This window comes from Fringilla coelebs, assembly GCF_963513975.1.
Source record: "Fringilla coelebs genome assembly, chromosome: 3".
Lineage (NCBI taxonomy): Eukaryota > Metazoa > Chordata > Aves > Passeriformes > Fringillidae > Fringilla > Fringilla coelebs.
The window spans coordinates 59,136,712-59,163,569 of NC_140030.1; the positions used below are offsets into that span (position 1 = coordinate 59,136,712).

General features: G+C 38.8%; 1 protein-coding gene across 7 annotated transcripts in view; it reads right to left on the reverse strand.

Moving 5' to 3' along the window:
- Positions 1-7,238: 7,238 nt before the first annotated feature.
- The window catches only part of SYNE1 (spectrin repeat containing nuclear envelope protein 1), a 278,124-nt gene continuing 258,504 nt past the window's right edge, over positions 7,239-26,858 (reverse strand). For 6 of the 7 annotated variants that reach the window (XM_084201522.1, XM_084201521.1, XM_084201518.1 and 3 more), the window contains 12 exons: positions 26,467-26,658; positions 25,250-25,580; positions 24,338-24,406; positions 22,255-22,397; positions 21,290-21,416; positions 19,931-20,142; positions 18,269-18,469; positions 17,810-17,938; positions 17,231-17,443; positions 16,187-16,276; positions 14,297-14,355; positions 7,239-8,224 (listed from right to left, as the gene is read on the reverse strand). In XM_084201522.1, the coding sequence (XP_084057648.1) occupies positions 7,984-8,224; positions 14,297-14,355; positions 16,187-16,276; positions 17,231-17,443; positions 17,810-17,938; positions 18,269-18,469; positions 19,931-20,142; positions 21,290-21,416; positions 22,255-22,397; positions 24,338-24,406; positions 25,250-25,580; positions 26,467-26,658 (2,007 nt within the window). In that variant the 3' untranslated portion in view covers positions 7,239-7,983. The remainder of the gene's footprint in view (positions 8,225-14,296; positions 14,356-16,186; positions 16,277-17,230; positions 17,444-17,809; positions 17,939-18,268; positions 18,470-19,930; positions 20,143-21,289; positions 21,417-22,254; positions 22,398-24,337; positions 24,407-25,249; positions 25,581-26,466; positions 26,659-26,858) is intronic. The other variant, XM_084201520.1, reaches the window with a different exon arrangement.

Consider the following 26,858-nt stretch of genomic DNA (forward strand, 5'->3'; position numbering starts at 1 on the left):
AGAATCAGAGACTCATATCTAGAGTCAGCAACAAGCTAGGTGTACTTTCTAGTAATCCTAATGACACCAGGGAAGTTAGCTAAGTACCTAGTACTTTATGTGCTTTAATGTTCTCAGTATTTTGGTTACATTCCTTATTTTGGCTTGTGAAATAGATCATGGCAGAAGAGAAAAACTGTGTGAATTTAGCCTTCTATAGTTGGCTGCCACTTACCATGAGCTAGCTCATATCAAGGTAAATAGTACTCCTTTCCCAAGTGAAACTAGTCCTCAGGAAAAAAAAAAATTGTCTTGACTAAGCCATCAGGAAGGGATGAAGAGAAATTAAAGATACTTTTATTGACATAAGACCACTTTGAAGTCAACTCTATTCTGTAAAACAATCTCAAAATCATATTTGGTGTTTGCAAAGAATCAGACCAGTAATCTATAGCATTTGCATACATACTGACATATTTCAATACTTGTAGTATATATATTTATCAGTAACATGGAGAGAATATGGTCCCTGTATTGATTATTTTTATTTAATCTATTTATCGTGCCATGCTGGTTCAACATAGGACTATTGGCTCATAGGTCCTTTTCTAATATGGATATATATGTGTAAAAGCTCTCTGTTTTTATGGGATTTTTCACTGGATTTAACTTTGAAAGGGAAAAATTGTAAGATGATTACCTCAATTCCAAGTATCATCTCCAGGATGAAGACAAGACAGGCAATATACTTTGTTCATGCAAAATCTCACCTTATTCGCTTGTTAAAAGAAAATAACCTATTCAGACTCTAAAAGAATGCTGGGGACTGTTGGGATTTTTAAGTGCTGAGTAGAACTGAACAATGGTTCCAAATAATGTGATGGTTTTGCAATACATCTCCACAACAAAGAACTTGACTGCAAGTTGCCTCTTTGGCTGTATAGGGCAGATCAGAATAATAGGAACTAATTGCACATGTACATGTGCTCATAATAAAGTAATTTTCAATGCTGATTCAAAATATGGCACCATTTCATTTTAACCACAGGACCAAACGAACACTTAGAGTTCATAGTGAAATGGTTTAAGAAGACAGTTGCTACATAATAATAAACTTAGAGACTTAACCTAAAAAAACCAGCCAGATCGGAGAATATTCCTGCAAAATCAAAAATATGGCACTCCTAAATGAAAAAGTGCACAGATAAAGTTTGAACATATTTACCTCTGCAAAAATGGTAACAATTTGAATGAGCAAAGGATTGCACACTGCCTGGGATTGCACACTACCTGAAGTTAGGCATTCTTTTGCCCATCTCTTTCTGCAGCATGACACAACAACACAGCATCCCAGTGCAGTGAGCTAGGAATGTCTCTCTGGAGATTGTCTAGTCCAATTCCTGACTCAGAGCTGCATCACCTAAAGAAGATTGCCCGGGACCATGCCCAGCTGAACGCTGAATAGCCACAAAAGGAGATTCTTCTACTTCTCTGGGCACCCTTTTCCAGTGTGTTTGACGATTTTCATGTTATAAAATATTTTGCCTGTGCTCAGATAGAATTTGATGTGATTAAATTTGCACCCATTGCCTTTTGCCCTGTCAGTTGGAACAACTGAAAAGAGCTTGTCTCCCTCACTTTCATTCCCTCCCATGATGTGTCTTCTGTGAGGGGAGAAGGTGGATGAGATGTCACCTTGCTCAGACGCCCAGAGCCCACCAAGAAGAATACCTCTACAGCCAGACAGGGCACATTTCAATAGTCAGGAGCCAGCTGGGACTACAGCTTCATTCCCAATATCTTGCATCTGTTGGGTGAAGAAGTTTGAAAAATTACACAGGAAGGACATTCCTTTCTATTTCATTGCAGAGCTTTTGCAGCTAAAACTCCTGAGTCCATCACCCTCGCTTTCCTGACTGCACACACAGCACCTTACAGAGCAGCTCCCCCAGGGGATCCTATATAGATGCACACAGCTGGACACACTGGTGTCCCCCACATCCCTTCTTTCTCTTTTTGCTGACATGTAAGTGACACCTGTCTTGTTCTAGCATATTTTATTCTATTTAACTAATTAGAAAGGTAAGACATAGTTGAGGCATAATCAAAGAACCTATTTGACTGCTTTTCTTTTCTGTTAGTTCAGGCAATCCTCATAATGCAATGATAACAGCTTCTTCATGGGCTAAAGCCTTGGTGTTCTCAGTCAGTGGGACACCCACTCTCATTAAAAGCCTTTTGGCCCCACTTATTCCCCAAAATTAAATGATAGATTTTAATTTTTTTTTCCTATCCAGATACTGCAACATTAAAAGCCCCATGAAACAGCTGTTTCTTAGGCTGGAAAAGCTTTACACGTCCTTCCTCTGCATTACAGTGCTTGTCTCCACCACCTACACTGTGAAGAGGAGAGGAAAATCCAAACATATAAAATAGCACTCCTCAGAGTGCTCACACAGAAGGAATGCCCAAGGAAGGGCACTGCGTACGTGTTTTTTCTTATTCCCAGCCAGGCTCCAATTACTACCATTCACCACGGCATCCTGCAGACACAAAAGCTCAAGTGTAAAAATGGCCATGAAGTCTTCAGGAAAATTGACCATCAAAATAATAACCTTTGGCACTTATCTCAGCAGGAACAAGGCTAACTAGCCCTCACGTCCCTTTAAGAACTTTGTGCTGCAGTATTTATGTGTCATTCTGCTAATGTCTTCATTTCTGCAGGCATACAGGTGATATGAAATTTATCTCCTGCTGTCTTCCATTCCTACACACTTGTGCATAACTTCAGAATGTTGCCATTTTAAACAGATGAAAAATGTGCATGTGAAGAAAGGATGTGTTTTCAGGCATTTTTTAGCCAGATTTTGCAACACTTTTGGGACCAAGGTATTTAGCTTCTCTACAGATAAAGACTGAATGCTACTGTCTAAGACAAAAAAGAATCTGACAAGAAGCAAATCTTTGTATTTTTCACTCACCTCTTCAGAACTTGTGTCATCTATGGAAAGATGAACAAGTATGTTATACATGTTATACAGAGATGAGCAAAAAGTGCTGTCCATTTTGTGCTAAGGGTCAGAGCCCATAAAAGCCTGAAAGTTTAGCCATTCATAGGAAAGCAGGAATGATTGAATTCCAGTCTGCCCTTATAGGAATAATTTTTGCTTACATTAAATCTGAAAACAGGAATAGAAACTACAGCTCAAAAATGTCTTCTTTGTATCTATCTGTCTATCTATCTATCTATCTATCTATCTATCTATCTATCTATCTATCTATCTATCTATCTATCATCTCTGTATCTGTCTCAACCAAAATCCTACAGCATCGTGCTTTCTTCCAATACTTTTTTCTCACCTTGCCCCCATAGTCTGGATACCTGCCTGCAACACTCTTCAAGTTTAGCAAAAGAAGCAAAATTGCAACCATGTTTTAACCTGCAGCTCTATGGCCAGGAGAGCTTCCCAGACAATTTCTGAATTGTTTATGAAAAAAACCTAAAGCCATGAATGTCCCACTTCTTGGATAGCCTTGTGAGCACTTACATAAAAAACTGGACTCTGGTAGGTTTAATTCCAGCTGTTTTTAAAAACATCCTTTCTAAAAACAAAGGAATGGAAAAACCCACAATTTCAACATCCATAACAGCAGTCTCCCAGGAATTACAACATGCCAGAAAACAAAAAAAGGCCTGATTTCAGTAACCTGTGTGCAAACTACATCCACATCTGCATGATCCCTGACCAGAAGAGCTCTCTGGTGCACCTCTCCCTCCTCACCAAGGACACCTTTGATACAAGAAATAGACAATATTTGCTAAAGCATCTTGTCTTTCCGAAAAAGTAAATGTGCCAGTGTAATTCAGACATCACTGCGGTCAAATCCATGTGCTGCGTTTCAGATCTTTAAATAGATTCTTACTTGAACAAAGCAGTTTTGACCAATTCATTTCTGGAATGATGTATTAGCTGGCACCAAACAGTAGATGCTACAGCTTTCAGTTACTATCTGCTTTTAGAGCCATCATCTAACAAAATTCAGATTTCTGTCACTTAACCAGGCTGATTAGATTAGTCTATGAAAAATATTCAGTGCTTCGGTTAGCAGTTATTCATTTCCTTTTATGTTGTTTCACAGATCTTTATCTACTCCTTTCTGGGAAGACAAATTAATTCTCCAAATAATTCATATTTATTTATTTATTTATTTGGGAATATTATTAGAACATTCTAATGTTCTTAATAGTATGACCACAGCACAACTTCTCCCAAATACAGGTTTCATGCCTATGTCCCTGTGGGTCTAATTATGGCCAAACAGGGCAACAACAATAGAATTCAGCTGGCTGTAGTGCATTTCACAACATGCTCTCAAGGTTAAAACCACTCAGCCAGTGCCCAGACAAGTTCCCTTATGCAGGGAACTCTATGCTTATAAATACACACAACCCAAAAGATCCCTTCCTGCACCCTCCTTTCCCCCTCAATTTACACAAATACTGCTTTAGATGAATTCTGCATTTGACTGCTGCCAAACCACCCAGTTTAAATCAAAACTCACTTTTCTGCCTTCGTCCTTTCCATAATCTATTGCTTTAAACGCCAAATAAAGTATGGTAAGTGCCAGAAAGAGAGGAGATCAAATGGTTTCTATTGCTTTAGAATCTACATTTCTTCTCCTTGACTTGTTCTTATTTCTCAGAATCCTCCTACAGTTGCTAAGACTTGATAGCATCTGTAGTTTGAAGGCTGTGAGCAACCAGTGTCTGTTATGCCTTTGAACACACAGACACAAATCCACTCAGATGCACATGATGATGATGAGCATGTTGAGAGATGCTATCAGTTGTAAACAGATCTCTCAACCACAAATAACACAAGACTGAGCGCCAGGGATGACTGCTCATAAGCAAGCCCGCTATCTTTGTTCTCGTTCAACAGCCAGATGCAGAAAAACATTCTAAGGATGGAGAGAGCAATACTGCTCCCAAGGTGTTCACAAATCTGGAAGGGTGGCAAACCAGTGGTGAGGAACTATTGATCTGCTGCAGAAAGAAGCTGTTATCGCTGCTGGAGCAGGGTGGGGAATAGGTAATGTGTATCATCATGCTCACAGCTATGAGGAAAAAGGGCACACTACTTCTGTCGAGATCATTTGTACTCCTAACATTGTCAGATGTCTCTAATTATCACTTTGCAGACTGCCTTCAGATTTTGCAAAGCATGGTCCACAAATGAAGTTCCATAAAGAGATGCAGGGAGTCCAGGGTAAATTGTGCTCATTATTTTTCACTATTATCAATACAAGCATAATGATGCAGTGCCTTGATACTACACTCTGGAGTCACTGAGCAACCAGTTACCTTTAAACATGCACTAGCTCTGAGGTGACTACAAGCCAATAAGCAAGGTTCAGAGTTGCCAGGTATGTCAAGCTGGGGAGATGATTAAACCTCTACAGAAGCTACTGCATTTATCTACAGCAGAAAAGGGGAAAAAATACAACATAGTTATGGCCTGAGCTTCCCAAGAAGCAGAGTCTGCTTTCTCTATGCTCGAACACATGATGTCAATAGAGATCCAGAGTTCAGCAGCTCCTCCCTTTCCTCATGCCTTGCAGGTGAGGCTCAAGGTGCATGATCAGAAGTCAGCCCTTGTGTTTGCAGAGCCCAGGTAGGTGACGTTTCAGAAAGAGGAGAGGTATTGGGTTGCAGGCTTATCACAGAGACAGGGCATCTCAGATTCTAACTTGTGCACCATATTTAAAGAGTTTTAGCATCCCATGATCAGGACAAGAAGGATGCCCAGGCTGCCAAGCTGGCTAGTGCCACTGGCTGCAATGCTTGACAGCTTTCTGGGTGTTTTTCCCCTCCCTACAGTTGCCCCATTTAACCTGGTCCATGTTGTGGTGATAAATGCCTATGTTGATACCTCATGGGGATTTGAAACTCAAGCCACTGGTGTTCTTGGGATGGAACTTGAGGAGAGCCTGCCCACTTTTTTAAATTTTGCCTTCTTTGTGTCAGTTTTTAGGGTCAAGATCCAGTTCTGCAAAATCACGTGCTTTTCCTTGTAGCCCAAATGTGTGTTCCTTATCTATGTCTACTAAGAATGAGTGATTATGAACACTAAGCTAGCCTAGCATAACTTCTGAATAGCAGTGAAGGAAACTCAGCCTTGAAAAGAACACATACTTGTGTCAGTCCAGAATGGTGTCTCGGACACTGAAAATATTTTGTGAACATACAAAATCCTTTTCGCAAAAGTGTTAAAGTTACACTTATCTGGAAAGGAAGCATTATTTGGCTCTTTCAAATGCTGGAGTTCAGCTTGTGGTTCCTTACCTCTGACCACCCTCTCCTCATAACAGCTCCAAGGATGACATGCCAGAAAGTAATTTTACATAACAGCAATTAATGCACTTGTAGTTTTTCCTGGCCTTTTAATTTCTGTCATGAAGCCAATATATTCTAAGCAAGAGCACTTAACTCAGAAGAAAAATTCACATTGTGTGCGTCATGGCTCCAAATTCCCCCAACTTATTAAAGAGCAGTAACTTAGAGCCATGCTCTGTATTTTTTTCACAATTGAGAAGAATCCTGTTCTTTCAAAGTCGAGTTCTGTCTGATAGGCTGGGCAGAGTGCCATTGAGTAGACTGCAAGTTTTTGCAATATCTCTGGAAAGTTAATGAGTTTTCATTTTGTTCTCTTATTCTGCTATTTACACTTATGTTTTGGGACTATTCCACTAAAATAATGATGGGTAAAACATAAAAATCTATCTTGGTATTGAGCTGCTATGGAGAATAGCAAGAATATCTGAATATCAAGTTTCCAGTATACCCACAGGAAAAAATCAGCTTCAGTGTGGATTGGCACAATCCCAACTGTCAAAGGTTGCACATGAGTGCATACACAGAAATACAGATGGAAAAAAACCCCACGCAGGTGAGAGGGAACTTCAAGAAGCAGCTTGAAAAAAAGAAAAATCTGAAGTAATGAATCATTAATCCAATACATGTACCGCTTTCAGTATTAGCACAACTTCCAATGTGATACTTTCCCATGTATTCTGCCAGTTGCCATTTTCCAGATCTTGTCTTTCAAACATATACCTAATGCCATTAATTTGTTACAGAATTTTTTAATTCTTTTTTGAAGTGCATATGGATGTCTTCTATTTTTTTTTATACCATACATATCTCATTCTAAACTTAGAGGTTTCCATAGTTGTCATTAAAAAGCACGTAGACAAAATATTTTATGGTATCTATAATAAATGCAAAGAAATCAATACAAACAAAACTTGGCTTAGCAAACTGTACATACATAAATATGTTGTTTTTCAACTTGACATTCAACATTTTTTCCTCATAAAAACTTCTGCAATCTTATTTATTACATCCATTTTTTTTAAACCTTAAAAAAGTGCTTCTCAGATTTACACCTTGTGCATCCAAAGCAAAAGTTAGAACACCATGCCTGAAACAGAAACCACAGGGAATAATACATTGCCATACAAGATTTTTTAAAATTGTATGTTACAAATGCTCTAAAATTCCTTAAGCATTGGTTATTTTGTATACTGTAGATACCGAGAGGGTATTTAACAAAGACTGGCTAATGGGTTGTTTGGAGCAGCACACAGGAAAGGATCTACAGTATCAAGTCCTTGGCTATGCATAGTACAGGGCAATGACCTGGATATAAAGTGGCTAAAAGATCCCAAACGCTGTACAGAAGAGGTTTCCCTCACATACACTGCATCCTCCTCAGTACCCAGGATGCGAGTATTGAAATGATGCTACTCAGGTAATACGTTGTGCACTTTGATACTGATACTGGATGCGCTTCCAGCCGAGTGCCAGCAGAGGAAGGTACGGGCACAGCAGTGGCAACAGCGGACAGGTAAAGCTGCCACGCTGAACCCTGTCACCCTTCAAAACCACCTCGCTCCCAGCCAGCACTCCAGCAAGGTCTCCCGCTGTCCCACAGGTCTCCTTCACAATGGAGGAGGACCATTCATGTATTTCAGCATGGGGTGGAAAGAGCGGGCAAAGTTGTTTGCCATAGCACAGCTGTAATCCTCCTCGGTCATGGGCACCAGGCATGCCAGCCCGATCAGGAGCAGCAGGAGCAGCTGAAGTGGCAGAGCAGCTCTGAGGACTCTGAGGAAGAAGGAAGGGCACCGCCACGCTGGCCCAGCCTCAGAAGGGGAGGAACCTGAGCCACCTCTTGTGGACCTGAGGAAAGAAGATGGGCAGTTGAATACACTGAAACATGACTGCAGCAGAGCTTGCCCTCGGGCACTCAACCTCCCCTGAAGGCTGATTTACACTTTGCACAGACTTTGATTGACAACTGCAGAGGTATTTTTCAGTGAACATGCTTTTTCCCTAACACTTTTGAGAGACCCCAGATTTCTAGACTAGGTAGGAAAAGACCAAATGATCGCAATAGAAGGGTCTTTGTGACCCCAAAGCCCCTTTATCATTTTTGGGGAAGATTCTCCACTTAAAAGCACTGTGCTGTAGCAAATGGGGAAAATAAAAGGTGGGCTATATCTGCCATATTTGTTCAATGTATGATGTCTAAAAAGGTGGGCCTTCGTGTTTAAAATGGCCAGTTGCATTTGATTTGCAGAAGTTTCTACATTTGTTTATGTATAAGGCATCCATGAGGGTATAATGCACTGAGATTCAGTTACATAATTTTCTGTCAATCAATAGACCAATATACAGGTAAGGGGGACTTATTTTCTACAAAGCACATTGTGTTTTGAATCTTGCACAGAATCAGCAGTTAAAATCTATCTGCTCAACTGACTTGACATCATCACCTTCCAACTGATTTTCTCCCTTATGTTGATGAATCTGACTTGAAGTGGCACATACCTATGAAGTCTATGAGGCAGTAGAGATCTAGCACAAATATTTCCAAAGGGACACTTCAAAAATCCATTCTATTACTTTAATGAAAGATAAAGACATAAATTTCACTTTTTTTTTTTTGACTGAAACTGTCAAGAGCTGAAAAGTGTGACTAGGAAAGATTAAATCTGATGGTCTCAGTGTGCTAATTAAATGGCATGGGAAAATACTGTCTTTCCACACAAGCCAAAAATGGAAGAACTCAGAGCCTTCAAGTAACTTGCTTCATGAACTCTGCTATTACGACATTAGATCATGAATTTTGTCTCAGATATGTTGCTATAATACATTTGCATGGTTGCTATATCATGAGGCCTCAGAAAATCTAAAATTTCTTAAAGTTTAAGAGATAAAAATTCTCATAAGATGTGGGAAATCAGGCTTATTGGCTGCAGTCAGATGCTTCCCAGTAAAGTAAGTATGGGGTGATGGTTCCTTACTGTTTCTTTGATTTCCCCTTGTTCTTTTGATTCTGTCTCCCTGATAAATCTGAATCTGTGTGGGGAAGCATCCAAAAATGAAAATATCCTCTTCGAAACAATGCCAGGCTTAGCAAGTGTTCCCTTTGCACACCTTCAGAAAAGAATTATTTCTGTGCTTGAGAGTATTTCATTTTCTTGCTCATATATATATAGTACCCCACTATGAGGACTTCAACGAAGCGAAGCAAATGTTAAAGTTCAGGTGGCCAACAGATACCTAAACACAAATTCAGCAGATATGCTAAATTATTAGTTTGAACTAAATATTCCAGGAAGCAGTGACGATCAAAACATCAGATCTTGTGTTGTCTGAATCCACACTATTGTAGCCCAGATGGAAAGTTGCTTATCGCATAATGTAGGGTCACATATTATAAAAGAGATATTGAAAGGACATGGCACATTAAACAGCACCAGAGCATTCCATACAAAAGCTCCATTAGATCAGGACTTCTACTGTTTGAGAATACCAAGACAGGAAGTTAATGGCCTGAGGCAGGAACAAAGGGAACAAGGAGTGCTTAATTACCTTCCAAGCATTTGATTGCACAGCCTACCTATTTACAAGGCTCTCATTGTATAAACGTTGTTAATCCAAATCAAAAAGTGACCACATTTCTGCAGCTGCTAACTGGTGTTTAATAATGAGCTAAATGTCATTTTCTTCATCGCACCAGAATTACTCTGGGGCAACACTGGGTGTCAGAAGGGGAATTTCCAAAAATTTGAATCAAAAGGTAGCAAAGTTTTTCTTTCTGTTGTTTCTTTTCTTTTTCCTATGCCTTTCATAGCATGATCCAGCATGTCTTGCTTTGTGTTTTACAAAAAAAAAAAAATTGTAATGTAAGCTTGCATTGCTGATCTCAAAAGGAACACAAACTTTCAAAAACTAAAACAATTCATAGCAAACCATATTTTCTGCAGTGAAGTAAGGTATTGAAGAATAATAATGCATGGAAACAATTCAAAAATCAAATAATGAAATGTTACAAACACATCTTCAGAGGACGAGTTATAAAAAGTTTGAGTGCTGTACTACTCGTGTTTATGGCAGGCACACCCCTGCAATCTACATAATTGGCTGAAAAATGGAATGGGCAATCTTAGAGTGTTTAATAGATCTGGTAAGGAGAGATGCTTGAAATTATACAATGTTAATAAAAAAAGCTCACTAGTTTTAGGGACAGAACACCTATTTAGCCTGGCAGGAGAAAGGAAAGCTGAAGTACTGTGCCCCACTTTGGAGAAAAATCTAATTTCTGTTCTTGAGCTTGTCTCTTTAGCTGTCTATTCTGATTGTTCCACCATTTGTCACACTGTGAGGAGGCAAAGAGGTAAGGCCATCTGCTACTCACTCCAGCACACAATTCCTGCTTAGCAGATGAAAGAGGGAAGCACAGCTGCAGTCCTGGCCAACAGTAAGCTTCTTCATGTCAAGAAATTTTATATATTAATCTAAGTGCAAGCAACAGTTACCCTTACTTTGAGAGTTTGTAATGTCAGTGATATTGGAACTCTTCTCTAAGCATCTCAAGAGGGGAGAAGCTAATTTACCAGGCTATAGATAGGACGGTCAAAGCGAACTTTAATTTCAGCTCAGAGGGGAACCTTTTTGTACAGATGATTGCTACTTTTTTCCCCAAGGAAAATATGATTTATGTAACCAGTCTGTATTGCAGTAAGCATCTGAAAGCTATCAAAAAGGAATTTATCATTCAAGTGAAGCTGATAGAAATAAATAAAGTTAATTTAATGCTAAGTGACTAATGGAATGCGGAAAACAGGCTTACATTGAAAGAATCACTGCTGGCCTAGTAGGATGTTATTTACTGCAGTTAATCAAGAAAGGGCCTTAATTTAATATCTTTATTAAAAGACTACTGCACAAAATATAAGAATAGTAAATTTCATCTCTATGATGACAGATGCTGAAGGTCTTTGCAAATACCAGACAGGATTGGCTTCTTGCACAGAACAAAAGTGGGTGAATCTAATAAGTTTAAGAAGCAACAGTTGTATATGATATTTAAGTAACAAGCCCTAAGTGAGAGTGAGGGAGATAACTTGGAAAAGAATCATGGCAAACCAAACCCAAACCTTGTGTTCGAGCTGCTGTGTAGCCATGAGTATAATTTTGTGGGCAAAGGCACAAAGAGTGATGTGGTTTGGTCCGCTCCAGGAACAGCAAGTGACCTTTAAAGATCCACTAGTCACTTGGGGAGGCTTGGGGAGAGCAGGAAATGGAGTTTGGCACTATGGCACCAAGATCTGAATAGAGCTGCCCAAGAGAGACAATGTAAACACCCCTGAGCAAATTGAACCACTATTTTAATCGTTTAACATTTTAATCACTTCAAAAAATTCACTTCAGAAAAATTCACAGGCAAAGATCCAGGTGTGCACTTATGACAGCTCTATTAAACTGATGAAGAAAGAGGACTTGCTTCTTGGATTTTCTTTCTCACCTAGTACACGATTACTAGTACTGCTTGGATGAGACTCCAGTTAAATCCACAATGCAATGTCTAGTTTAATCCTACACCTTGCTTAGCTTCACACTATATTTGCCTGTCTTTTTGTGGTGATAATGCAGAAGGCAGAGTGATACGACACTTACTATGCACAAAGCATGGCCCCTCTAATTTTTAGATGAAATTTCCTTCACAACTTCTTGCGTGATAAACCTTTTAGGATTGACTTTATTTCTCCTTTATACTAAACCCTAACAGGGTTTGCTGATCCAGTGCAAGATCAAACACAAAGTACTCTGATCAGAGGCATGTCAAAATATTAAAGAACACAGTGACAGCTTGTACCGCATTATCAGTTAAAACCGCATTATACATCAACCACAACCTGTCTGGCTTGCGCATTTGATTAAGTTTCCTATTCAGCAGTGACTCATTCGTATTCCATGCTTGTCTGAATGACAAATTGAACATTGTGTTGTGCTGCTACAAGATGTGTTAATAAACAGAGCTGGAAAGCCTTGATCTGAAAGGTGCCACAGCAATGCCACTGTGAGGACAGGGGTTGATCCCAAAGCTGCCAAGCACTGCTAGCTGCTCTCTGAGCCAGGGGCTCGCACCTACAACCAGAAACCTCAGGAGGCCGGCAGAAGTGGTTTGACTACACAGGAGAGTGGAAAAGCGCACACAATGTGTTCCTTGAGTACAACGGTGCTAGTGCCAGCGTGCTGATCTGTCAAAGACATCGCCCCTCCTCCTAGCTGTTAGTGGCTGCAGAGTAAAGCCCCTCTCCTCCCTTTTTTTCTCCCTACGAGAAACAAACACCAAGCTTCATAGCAGACTGGAGCTGAATAATTAGTTCTCTTTCTCCATCAGACAGAAAGACAGAGTTTACATAGATCCCCTATTTTCTATGTGGTTTCCTTTTGTTTCAAAGGAAAAAAATCTTTAAAAATAGGCAGCTTCTTAGTGTATGTGGAAGAAGTAAAAGACACTTGTTCTATTTGTTACGTGGTTTTACAACAATGCCACTTTACTCAGTCCCTAACTACACATGCAAAGCAAACTTTTTAAAAGAAGTGTTTATGTAAATATCTACATGGTAAATAGTTTTGCTCTTTACTTCATTTATAATGAGAATAAAATCTTAATTTTGCTCATGAAACAAAATAATGCTCTAAGATATTTTTTGTCTGCTTGTTTGTGGCTCAGTCACTGTATTAAATCTAGTGTTCACTTCTTTCTTTGACTCTAACAGGAGTTATTTAAAAAAAAATTACTTAATTTTGTGCTTTCTTCTTTCTAACATAAAATCTTTGACTCTAACAGGAACTATTTTAGAAACAAATCCGTTAATTTGTGATATGCAGAGAATAAATGAGATTTAGGTTAAATGAAATTTATTATTAGATTTAATGAGAACAAATATACCTTAATCACACTTTTTGATTATTTTAGCAGTGTGCAAGACACTGAAATAGCAAAAGACGCCCCCTTTACACACATTGGCTTGCTCCTTTGCTTTTTGAAATTTTTTTTTAAACTTCCTAATTGTTGAGGCTAGTAAACCGATCAGTGAAAGAGCGAAGGTACACACATCACACTGACAACAACAAGAATGCAGAAGCACTATTAGCTGCAGAGATGACAGGTTGCTGGAGACACCGTGGAAAGCAAGAAGCTGTAGCTGCACGCCTGCTCTCTACTGGTCAGACAGAGATGGGGCAGTGCTGCTCCCGGAGCAGTGCAGGGACGCGAGCACCGGGTGAGCCGTGGCAGTGTTAGCATGTTATACTGCAGTTCGTCTGAGGAGGGGAGAGAAAGTGATCCCGAGTCTCAGTGCTCTCAGATTCTGACTTTGAGTTTGGAGTCTAAAGTATTGAAAACCCACAAACTGAACAAAACGTTTCAGGGAAAAAAAAAAAAAGAAGAAAAAAAGAAATCAATAAATAAATAAAGAAAAGGATGTTAGTATGTTTCATCCAGATCTGTGGGTTTTGTGAATTCTAGAATATGATATTGGCCTATTACCTGCCTTAATTTAATATCTAGAGGTAAAGAGGATGATAGAAAGTGTTTGCCATGAACTTACTAGCACTCCTCTTAAATCACACCAAAATAAAATAATCATTAAATATCATGAGTGTAAACACACACTCACTCTGGTCAGGCATATGAAAAATAAATGTTGATTACATGGGATTTCTGTGAAGCAAAAGCTGCAGCTGTCCAAGGATTAGCCTGTATCTCTATTTAACAGAGAATCTGAAGTAATTGAAAGTCCCTTTTGCTGAATGATTAACAAAAGGGAAGTTCCCACTTGTGTAAGCCCTGACCCCCTGATGGAGTCAGTGGGACTGAGAGGAACCACGGCCAATTTCTATCATCCCCTTGGCGTTCTAGAACAGAGTGCGGAAACCAGGAGAATAAGGTACCTGCTATGTGGACTGCTGACAGAGGGTCCAGGCTGTGAGAGACTACATTTGCCCCGTGGCTGTTTGCAATGAACAGGGGGTAAAGAAAGAAGAATGTTCAGTCCAGGCAAATAAAGACAAGCTACTGATGAAACTAAATTAAAAGTGCAGCAAAGGAAACATAAAAAAAAAAAAAAAAAATCAAATGAAGTGACCAATACCCATGAACCAAGGAAACTGGCTTTTCTTTGCACCTAGCTGGTTATGAAAATTATTGGAACATACATAGTGAACTCAGTAATAACAATTTAGACATTATTTTTATGAACAGCAGCTCTGGGTTTTAAATAAAAGTCTCTAGAAATTTAGTTCAAATAATAGGCAATATGAAACAGATGTTATCTTATTAAGTTGAATATGGAAAAATATATAGATTTAAAAATGCACATGCAGAAAAATTAATATTCTCAAGGAAAAAAGGTCTGAGACCCTCTTTTGGCAAGTTTTGCCTCTCCTACACCCCACGATTTTGAAGGCCAAATAACTGTAGGGGCATTCTTGCACTCACAGCTATTTGCTGGGTTATTTAATGCAGTTAGATATTTATAATTCTGATTGCATTTCTTTTGTATTAGTATTTATTTATTTAGCATCAGCATATTTGGCACTGAAATTCTAAACACATTAGTATCACTTTAGTCTTCAAAATTGTGTGGGTGCAGAACCCAGAAGTTTGAAAACTAGACCCAAGGAATCATACAACTTAGCTATGAATTATGGAGGGGGAAAAAAAGAGTAGTCATGTATATGAACAGTAACAAATTAAGAGACAGACAAATCCTTATTAAAATATTAAGATGAAAATTATGATAATTCTACATGCTCTCTAAACATAGATTTATGGTAAAATACTTCTCCATTTCCTGTAAAGGTCAGGCAACCTTCAGTTACACCTGTGATATCAGAGTTCTTAGAAATTATTTAGGTTTAAATTTAAAAGACAAAAGCATTGACCTCTGAAATTAAATGTTAATGTTTATATTATGTCTCCTTTGGAAAAGCCAGTATTCCTTTACATTCTCATACTAGCATCTAAAAGGAAACTAGTGAATGTAAACAAAATTAAAAAAATAAATGAATTTCAAGAGCCATAGATTTCTCAAGACAGAACTCAGAGGCTTTACAAAAAAGTGCAAATGGAAAAACAAAACAAAACAACAAAACCAATCTGATTGTCTTAAGAACTAAGGAAAAAAGCAAATTAATCAACCAATAGAATTGCAGAAAAAGACAAAATAATTGCAGTTCCAATTTGGGCTCAGAGTATGGAAGTGTTAAGTATTAGGCATGTATTGCTATATTTCTTGAATTTTGTGCCAGCGATGTAAATGGACAACTCCAGAGTTGCCACTGTAGCCATTGATTAGGTCCTGCACAGCTAGCTGGTTTGAATAATGTTTTTGTGCCCTTCAGCTCTACTTAGCCATTCATCCAAAGTCTCAATAAGACCATCTGCAACCTGCATCAGAAATGACAAAAGAACTTATTGAGATTCTTGATGAAGCAGCTCTGAAGAGAAGGCCAAACAGAAATGGAGGACTGATTATACCAGACAAGACCAGACTTTGGGGTGCTGCCATCACTAGAGCAAAATACAAGAGACACGACATGCCGTACCATGGTAAACCAACCACACTGACAGCCCTGGTTTCAGATCGTATTTACCACTTCTGATTTCATGCAGGATGGGGTATGCAGCAGGGTTGGGGAAAGCAGCTGTGTTTTCCTTTTGGTTTATGCCATTTCCTTTCCTAACAAGTGGGAAGGGGTGACTTCCAGCTGGCTAGAACTGCTGTAGATATCTACAGTTCCCACCCAAGAGGCGGAAGAAAATAAATTACATTAAATTACCGTTCTCTGTCTGCTTGGAGTGCTTCTTCCAGATACAGGACTCACTGAGCCTGATGTGTCTAATTCATCAGAAGACCATGAGGACAATTCCTAAAGTTCAGAAGGAACGGAGCTCAGAAATACAGCAACTAGCTGTACAGGCAAGCAAACTAGAAAAATTACCCTGAGTGAAATTCCAGCAGAGTTATTTCCAAGCCAAATAAAATAAAGCAGCTAAATTTTGTTACCAAATTTTATAAGACTAAGGCATTACATGTTTTCTCTGTCAGCCCTGAAGGAGAAGAAAAGCAAACAATAGTTAAAACTTCCTTTGCTTAGGTGACACATTTTCCACCAAAGTCAATACAGGGGAAAAAACAGTTGTTCTTCATTGGCTGTGAACTACAAGAAGAGTTTGGTACTACCAAAATTTTAATTAAACGGGTAGAAATCCAACAAAAGGAGGGAAGAGCTGAGTTCTTGTGCTTTAAGCACTCTGCTAATCCAAGTCCTTTTAAAAAAGCAAACTAAAGGAGAGCCTTGAAATCTTTACTCTGTATGTGTCACTGCTAGCAAAGACATGTGTGTAACTGCCTCTCAAATACCTGAGATACAAGACAACTTGAAAAGATTTGCACTATAGCTCACAGCCTATGAGGGACTCCTTACCCTATTACAGAATTTATTTTATGCCTTTTTTTCTCTCTTTGACAGAGTGTGCATTAACTTCCTTTTCAGTGACAATTGACATATTATAATTTTCAGGACTGCTACTGGAATAATTATCTCATATACTTTGCCAGTTGACTGATTCAGTAATAGCAGGGTAAACAAACCAAGAAGTTCAGTAATTGCTACATCAAATAGAAAAAAAATTACTGAATTTAAAACCCCCCTATATCAAAAGAGATATTTACAATATGAAGTTTAAGATTACATGTTCCACCTTGATAAGCACTGCAAACCACAGAAACAGAGCAGCCAATAGCAATGATCAGAGAAAGGCAGTCGGAACAGCAGGAAACACGCTCAGTGAACAGAAAGGAATAAAAAGACGTGACTTACCAGTTGACTGCTTGAAATGTCTAGAATTTTCTCTAGGTCTTTAATATGACGTGTAACCTCTTTCAAGAGCAGCTTCAGTCTGTTTCCAATGACATGTACCTTTTCTTTGGCTTCAAGACAATCCTTGCCTTCAGCATTGACTAGCAATTGGCAAGACATATCTTGCAGTGATGCCACCTTCAACTGAGACTCCAGCAGCTCACGTCTGATTTGCTGTTGCCAAGGCAAGCATCAAATTTTTTTAATAGCAGTCAAAAAAAAAAAAGTAGATCTCACAAAACTCAACATTTTAAATTAAAGAAATGGAAAAAAAAAAAAAGAGAGAAGCAATATAAATTTCTAATCTGACAGGAGGATATACATTACCCTAGAAGTTACCTGAGATTTAAAATCACATGTTGTGCTACTAAGGAAAGTGAGTGGTGTTCCCTACCAAGGCAAAGTCAGTCCCTGACGCTGGTCCCACAGCTCTGTGTTAGCACACAATGTACAGTGCTAACCCTCACGAGAAAGAGAAATCTGATTAGGTATTTTTCTGGTAATGTGTTTTGGGAGAGAAAAGGGTCATTATAGTCCTACCATCAGAAGTCTGTGATGATCCTGCAGTATTTCTGAGTCCAGATTTGGATTGATGGGCACAATCTCATTTTTTCTTCTGTCAATATTTTCCAACCAAAGCAGCAAACCATGGCTCAGTTCGTGGAAATCCTGCAAATGGTGAATCATTATTTTAACAGGGTAGCAGAATAATCCAGTCAAACTCAGGTTTTTAATTTATCCTCTGATACATTCTACTAGCTAAATAAAATAACTTCCAAGAATATTAGAATACTATTCCCGAGATGACAAATTTTGTAAATATTGGGCTGTAAACACATGTTTTAGGTAGCACAGGTGCATCCTTGAGAAAAACATATGCCAAAGCTCAATGGCTTTCACGGCTAAGTTTCAGATGGATCGTGAGCACACCAGGTGACTAAATGGTTTGTATTTTCAGTGTATGGGCTGCTGACAATTTGAAATAGGCACAGTACAGACCTGGCACTGTATTAATGCATCCTGCAATGAGCTGCGCCAGTCTTCGATCATGCTGCACACATGCTCCCAGCGCACGTTCATCTGAGACAGGCGCTCCTGGAGCTTCTTGCTCTCCTCACTGTCAGACTGAGTGAACTCTGAGCTGCACAGATTGATGGACAAGATGATTGCTTTGCGGTTATCAATTGCCTTCTGCAGCTCCTTGATGGTAAGAAAAAGGGGAAGAAAGAATGGAAATTGGTAAATCGTGACTTTCAGAAACATAAAGTAGAGAATGCACCACAAGGCTGCAATGCTTTGCCATCAGCAGCTGCAGAAAGGCACCATACTGTAACAGTCCCTTTACTCTGCATATGACGCTTCTGGGCTCACTCTGTGACTCTGCAAATGTTCACTCTTTAACATCTACTAAAATTTTACTGTGAGCATAAACAAGAGCAAGCCAATTAAACTTGTAAAGTCTTAAAAGCCTGAAGTCAGAGTTGAATTTTAAAGATCTGGCTGATGTTTCAGGTATTTTAAAGACAGAGTAGGTCCCACAAAATTTAAACATGTAGCACAACTGTATTTTAGCTCACAATAAAACTTTTGCCCTCACTTCTCAGTTTTGCTGAAAACCAACATATTTTCAAGTGGAATCTGCTGTCATCAGTATTTTAAAATAAAAGCTTTTACTGAGAGGAACAAAAACATACAAAGAGAATAAAGAACTTAAATTTATAGAAGCACAACTTGTATAAAAACTCTGATTTGTTTACATTGGAAGCCACAAAAGAAACCTCCGTTGGTTTGGAGGGTACTAATGGGCTTTCAAAGAGATGGTGAGATAAGAACAGGATTCTTATGAAATGCCCCGTTTTCCACCTACTTTACAGCATTTACCTAAAAGCACGATGTCACAGTAACCTTTGCAGTACTTGTGGCAGCTATATTTGGATTACAGTTAGGATGAGCATTGACATGCTTCCCATGGATCACTGCTGGAAACAGCCTTTACTATCTGTTCACCTCACCCCTGGCATGAAGCACAGTGCATTTTGACATTGGGTCACATATTTTTGTGCTTATGCTTGTAAGATACTAGTAACTGAATGAGAAGTTTTGGACCACCACATTTGCAGATCTTTATAGCTGTGAAATACAGCTATATGAGAGAGACGGAAAAGTATCATTCAGATTTTGATGCTCCAGAGATGACAGAAGAAGAAAAGGAATGTTGCTAAGTAGCATCAAATTTTTCCTACGTTGCACTGGTGACACGGGGTAGGTTACAACACCTTTGGACTCCTTCTCATTCCTCCACACAAAGTAGTAATGTCTCAATGAGGAATTTCTTTTGAACCAGCTATTTTGTTACCAATTTGAGTAGAAGAGAATTGACCTAAGTTGGCACTTTAAATCAATTTGGGTGACATCAGGAGTTATCTGTACATTCTGGAATAACAGAATTGCCACAGAACTACTATTCCAAAACTTCATTTGGATAGCCAGTGGTACATTTTCCTTCCAAAAGGTCATTCAGAAAATCATTTTCCCAGTTACTTTACCAGTAGCAGCTTGCTTTGTGGAGAAAACCAGCTGCAATTATTTGCAACCTCTTCAACATACCTGTTGCACTCAGTTTTTAGAAGGTAACTCATGGAACAGAGAAATAAAACTCACTTTCAGTTTTTTAATCCTGAGCTCAATAGTTTGTATGTCAGTGCTGAGATCAAGGCGGTGGAGCTTCTCCAGTTCCTCTTCAGTTTCTCCCAACCAAGCCCAGATGCTATTAAGGTCGGAGTTGAACTGCTGCCATTGCTGAAGGTTCTGCTTCATCCTCAGCTCCTTGCTTAGAGCTTGAGCCTGGATTAATTCCCATCTTTCAATTACACCTGGAATTACAAACACCAAATTCAACAAAAGCCAAAAAACCCACTAGCTTCACCCACACACACATACACAATTGCATAAATTGAATACTGTTCAGAACAAAAAGATGCTTCGTAAAAAGCCTAAGCCTCAAACACTAACCACTTCAAAAATGAAGTTAGATTGAAGAAAGTGATGTTGGAGGGAAGGAACAAAGAACCTGGATGATTCCAGTCAACAGGCAATTTTATTCCTTTCTAATGTCAGACTTCTAGAGCAGAATTAAGCTGATACATGCAGGTCTCTAAAATAGGCTATGCTGGCAAGAAAAGACATCTTAAATTACCAGACAAGAAATATTAATACATCTAAGTAACCAGGTATTTATTATTTTCATTGGTAGTTGTGCCTATCACTGTCTAATGGTCACACCTCACAGCATTTGCCTTAGCTACCACGGGTGCACTGGATAAACACCTTCACTAGAAAGAAATAAATAAGGGGCTATTTCTTCTTGCTAGTTATCTTGAAATGTTAAAGCAGAAGGCAGAAGTTGTATCACTCCATCAACTTAAAATTTACAAATAAAAACCCACAAAAAAATAAAAGACACTATATGGGTAGCATATTTTGTCAAGCTAAGAAGGGGATGATGCCTTTATAGTCTCTGGGAATCCATGCTTTCTGCAATCAAATATCTCTTTTTCTACAGCTGATGTTTAAAATTAGCCAGGTGAATGGATACTTCTATCAGGTGAAAATAAATTTCTTTACTCTAGGCAGGTAATCTGAGAGGTGAAAGCTAATATTAGAAGAAACAAATGCTGCCTCAGTGTTTTGTACAGCGATATAAGCAACCTTTTTCATGAGAAATCTTAAAAAAAACCCCATTGCATCCACAGGGACCTCCTGAAAGGCTTAGGGTTATCCCTCATGATATGAAGGGATTGTTAAAATGGACTTGTATGCCTAAACTCTTCATACAGCATACACAAGGAATACTTACTATTCCTTACTATTCCTATTAAAAAATGTTAAACAGAACATGGTAACAGATGCTCATGTAAACATATATACCAGCAAATAATACCAAGTGTTTATTCAGAAAAGCTTTGCATGTGTGCTGCTTTCCATAATTGCTGCCCATCAAATGAACTACATGTTACTTACCAGCTGTTTGTGTTTCAGTACTGTTCATGTTAATGAGTCCTGAAAATTTTTCTTCTTCCTCCTTCAGTTTATATCCAAGCCTTCTTACCGAGTCTATGCTTCCACTGCATTCACCCAGCAATTTCATCTGTATTAACAAACAAAATATTCCTTTTCAATATGCACTGTACAGGACTAATTGTATGGATAGTGAGAAATACAACTTCCAGAAATTTCCAGAAGTAAGTTAAATGTGAAGAAAAAGATCTATTATTTTAACAATCGGCGCTGATGCTACAAAAAAAGTATATGCAGATGATAAAGGCCTAAAGCATAAGTTATACAGAAATAACAGCACCATTATGCCAAATTGTTCTAGATGTCTTAGGTGCCACCTTTTCTAAATTTTAAGACACTACAGCAAAGACACTAGAAAATTGATAAAGAAAATTAACTTAAATGTGGAAATATTACTATGCATGCAGGCAGATAATGTTTAAATTCTGTCCTTAATAAAATTATTTGAATGGCTTAGAGAGAGATTTATCTTTCAGAAAACCTCTCTGAAAAAGCTTTTTAATTAGGGATTCCATACATGCAACCTTGCTTATATGATGCATGCTTAAAATTCATTAGCAAGATGAATACTGTGCCTGAAGCTATAAAAATTGCTTTTAAAACCAGAGGAATCTCAAACAAGGATATCATCGTTAGATGGATAAAAGCATGTGTGAGAAAGTACTTCTAGCCATCTGCAAAAATGTAATAGGAAAATAAATTCCTCAGAGTCATGTTCCTCTAACGCTACTGTAAACACACCATTAACATAAACAGCAATAGCATGTGGCTAAGGGTAGTAAGCACACAAGTGAGCCTGAGAAGCAGTCTCAGCTAATTGCTCTGCTGAAGCAGCTGCATTTCCCTCAATGACTAAGCTAAGCTAAGCCTGGGGTGCCTATCTGACTGGGGCTCCAAAACACACGCACATATCCTTTGTAAGTGGAATCCAGTTCTGGTCCTGTAGGGGTCTTGCTACGGATGATGTTTTCTGTCTGCTGTATCTGGAAGCGACTGGTGTCCAAGGCCTTGTCCAGCTGTCGGATATGTGCTTCCAGGGCACCTGGTTCACCTGTATCAATGCCAAAAAAGAGGGACTGTCACCTCAACTTTTCCAAATTTTTATTTCCTTGCACAGGCAGAACAGATATTAGGAATACCGTTTAGATTAGACAGGGAAGGAGAAAGTTGGCAGCAGCAGTATGAGTGGTACAATGTCAAAGCTAAGTGATAACTAGTTACATTAGAGTGTTAGCAACCTTCAAAGGATGATACCATTGAACAAGCTTGCCATAAGAATACTATAGAAGAGTCCACATTTTAAAGTAGGCTTGTAAATTATTCTGAAGTGACTTTTCCCCCATATTGAATGCCTTGTCTCTTTTTAAAGAGAAAGTTCTCAGCAAAGCATACTCTAACCTCACTGATTTTAGGAAACATCTTGTTCCCTTTCACAAGCACTGTCAAATAAACCCTTATAACCCAAATCTCCATTTTTATGATCTACATCAATGTAAAAATTTGGTAGCTTCATTTCTCTTTGTATTATTTCTCCCCACTAAAAAGTAGTGGAATTTGCATTTCCATGAAAGGATCCTATTTGAATACAATTTTAGAGACTAAAAGTGGCATACAAATGCTAAGGGATACTGTCATAATCATATTGTCAAATCCATAGATGACTGGACATCTTGGAGGCATGCAGCAAGTAGTCCATGGCTGCTTTGGGCAACCTCACTAAGAAGCAAAATTTATAGCGTTTTTTCCCAATTATGTACTTGACAAAGATCATGCTTAACATATCCACAAGAAGGAATTATTCATTCAAGCTATTGGGAATCCATATCAATATTTTTGAAGAAGGACTAACTTGTAGTTTCCTTATAGGGGTCAGCTGAATTCTGTGATATAAATTAGCTACAGACAATGCTAATGTGAAGCAGGTTGCAGCCTAGAGGACCCCATGAGATCCTTCTTATCCATATTCTATCACTATGCCTGATTTCCATCTGTTTACAAAGACAGTTTGAATTTATTCATAAAGACACAATTAGAAACATGAATAGAGAAGGAGAGCCTTCTGTCCACCGAATTACAGAAAACTGAGCTTCTTGGATGATTAATCTTTTTTCACATATAACACCATCTCACCCCAAATGGACAGGACAAAGTGCTCAACATTGTTTTTTGCTCATTACTTTAAAAAAATTCTCACGGGTCAGAAAACTAATCATACTTTTCCCGTAAGTACTGCTATTACTCATACTCTTAGTGAATAACATTATTTCACTAATTTGGGGAGTAAATAGAAATGGATGGTAAACCTGAGGCTTGTGTCACAGACACTAAGATTTTAATTGTTTGCTTTTAGCAATGAAGTCATTATTTAAGAAGAGGAAAACTGTGAAATCATGAGGAAAAGTATTTGTAAATGCATCTATTTCCTCCAAGAGAGTAATCAAAAAATGAGAAAGAAAGTTTAATCTTGTGCAATGTGAAAAAACAATAATTTTCCAGTATATGAGACTAAGATAAAGACAGTACCTCAACTTGACATTTTGATCCCATGAAACAACAATTAACCTAAAAGTTTGCATCTGCGTGATAATCCAAGATGTAGCTGTGTTAAAAAAAAATAAAATGCAAATCTGAAAAAATAGGTATTGTTCTATACATTTTCCTTCTGCTTTAAGATGTAACAATGTATTACGTCCGGTTGATGGACACCAGAGAAATAAGACCAGTAAGAGCAGGACCAGTTTAGTTTGGTTAGCCAAGGTGGGAGGGCTAATACCTCAGACATCATTGCTTCATCCATGCCCCCAGTGGCACCTTTAAGTGCAGTAGTAAAGCAGGAGGATACTTCTAAGTTAATATGCCAATGCCACCATGTGAGAAATATTTATCTTGTAAGTTGTGAAAAGATAGCAGATGCTAGGAGAAGAGAAAGAAGTGACACTTGAGCACCATGGTATTTGCATCTGGCTGTGTTTAGTCTTTTATGATGCCTACCAGAGACATTTTTGAGGGCGTTTTCTGTAAGTGTTACATAGGCCTCAAGAGTTTCAGGGATCTCTACATCTGAAAAAATAAAAGCACAATCTGAATCGATGGCTCAGCAATGGCCGTCTCCTTACAGCAGGAGTCCTTTTCATGGGATGGGTTAAATAAATTGTTCCAATAGCAAACATTCTCTCTGGAAAAGGAAAAAAGATGAAGACTGAAACACAGGGAGGCTGCTATAAAGTCTCTTAAGATCCAGGCAAACCTGACTATTCCCAAAGAACCTGGAAAGCAAAAGACAGCCACAAGATCAGAGTAAAATACACTGGTATGTCTTATCCCACAGCTGGCTCCATTTGGGCACTCTCACTTGTTAAGATTTATTACAGAAAGCACAAACACTTAGAAAGGATTTCTAACTTCACTGAAGAAAAGACCCAAGATCCCACCTCAGACTAAACACTCATTTGCTGGAGTCTTGCCTGCATCAGGGCATAGTTAGGATTTTCTTAAACACTTCATGATTTTTTTCCCTGTGGGTCTCCTCCACAGTGTTTCTTTATTAGTTTGTTCTGTACTTTTTGCCATATCCAGTATAATTTCTTCTAGTCAGAATAACTTAGGACACAGGGCTGTTACAGATGACATATCCCATCTGGCAGGCCTCACGCATAGATACACAGCCAATTCCCTGCCATATCATGTATGCCTCTGCCATTTTCCAAGGCTGTCGTCATCCAGGAATCTCCATCACTGTCTCTAAGGCCAGAGGGCCACTGAGATCACTTAGGAAACACTATTTAAAGTCATCAGGGGCTATTTAAAGTACTTTTCCATGAGAATCTTGGCCACACAATCACACATATAATGTTTGCCTTTTTTTTACTCGTAGAAAACAGAGCACTCGATCTGCCACCATACCTGCTATGCCAGCTGCTCCTCTCAGGTAGAAGTCCTTTTCTTGTCCTCCGTCTTCTTCTGAGTGCAGCGCCCGTGAAACGGCTGTCTCCAGGTCCCTGCTGAGATCGTAGTCATGATCCCACTCCAGGGGGATGGAGTCCACGCTCGCAGGGGTGTCTCGCCCCGATCGCTCGCTCCTCAGCGGCTGGGAAAGAGGCAGCGAAAGGTTGGAAGAGGGGTGCGGGGAGAGAATGCTGTCCGCAGATTTGTCATGCCAGCGTATGTCAGAGAGATCTGCTGATTCATCCAGATCCACCTCTCTGTCTGAGAGGTCGTGCTCGTCATCTGTTAGCTAGAAGCATAATGCAAACAGAAGCGATCAATGAAACGTGCAGAGGCACCGCATGGTCAGCCTGGGTCAGTGAATAAAGCAGCATTAGGTGACAGGCACACTGGTGGGGTTCTCATTTTGCACATTTCCTTTGGCTCCTTCCCTTCATTATTTTTAAGGTGTACTAAAAAACCAAAACAACAAAGAAGATCAAAGTGCCAGCTCATTTTAATTGCATGAGGCACATAAAGTCTCACATAAGGCAAATATCTCCAGAGTTTTACTGATGTTACTTCGATGCAAATATTAAGTTAGAAAAATGTCTGGAATCAATCAATAGAAAGCATAAGTGATCTTTATAATGAATATTGCTCTCACTATGTTATTTCATATTTTGAAACTCCTGGATTTTGTTCTTTTCATTCAGTAGGACTTGAGCTACCAAAAATTGTTTTTCTTTTACTTTCTCCTTTTGTTTTCCTTTTCCACTTTTGAGCTTGTGCTCAATTTTGGAGACAAATTTCTGTCTCTTCTGATGAGAAAAATGATTTTATCATTGTGTTTTTTTAAAAAAACAACTCACTAAGTTGCCAGTCAAACTATTTGACAGTGCAGGAAGATGTTCTTATGGCCAGTACCACTACTCCCATGAATAAAGTTTTATAAATCTCCAACTTGCATGCATTTTCAAGATGATTTACAGAAGTTCCTATCTTGTCAGCTTGCTCCCTGAACAGGACACAAATAGCATGTAATGGAAGGGAGGCAGATGGTCAGGGTTGCAACAAACTTTAACCACAGGAGATTTGGAAAGTTACTTAAGTTTCCTTCCAACATCTTTCCTCATTTTCACATTTGTAAAATGGCAATGGACCAAACAAGTAAAATCATATGTAAGTATACACACAGGAAGGCGGATAAGTTTCTTGTGATAGCGCTCCACACGCCCGAAGACCTCCTGGCAGTAACGACGCAGCTCATCTAGCTCTTCTTCAATCACAGCTGCGTCCAGGGGCTCACTTTTCTCAATGAGCTGCTCACCTTGCACAATTATCTGCTCAATTTTGTTGTTGTTCAGGGAAATTTCTTGCTGGAAAGCCTGTGTAAAAGACAAGCCCATGCTTTATCAACAAAATCAACATGACAACAATCTGGGTAATTAAAGATGCAAGTATTAGGAGTTTTATAGAAAGAATGGTGTGGGTAACAAACAGGGATTGTGCCAAATACTCTTATCATGAGCAACAATGAGCAATTGAATTATATTTAGTGTTCCACAGTCTTTCAAGCCAAAACCAG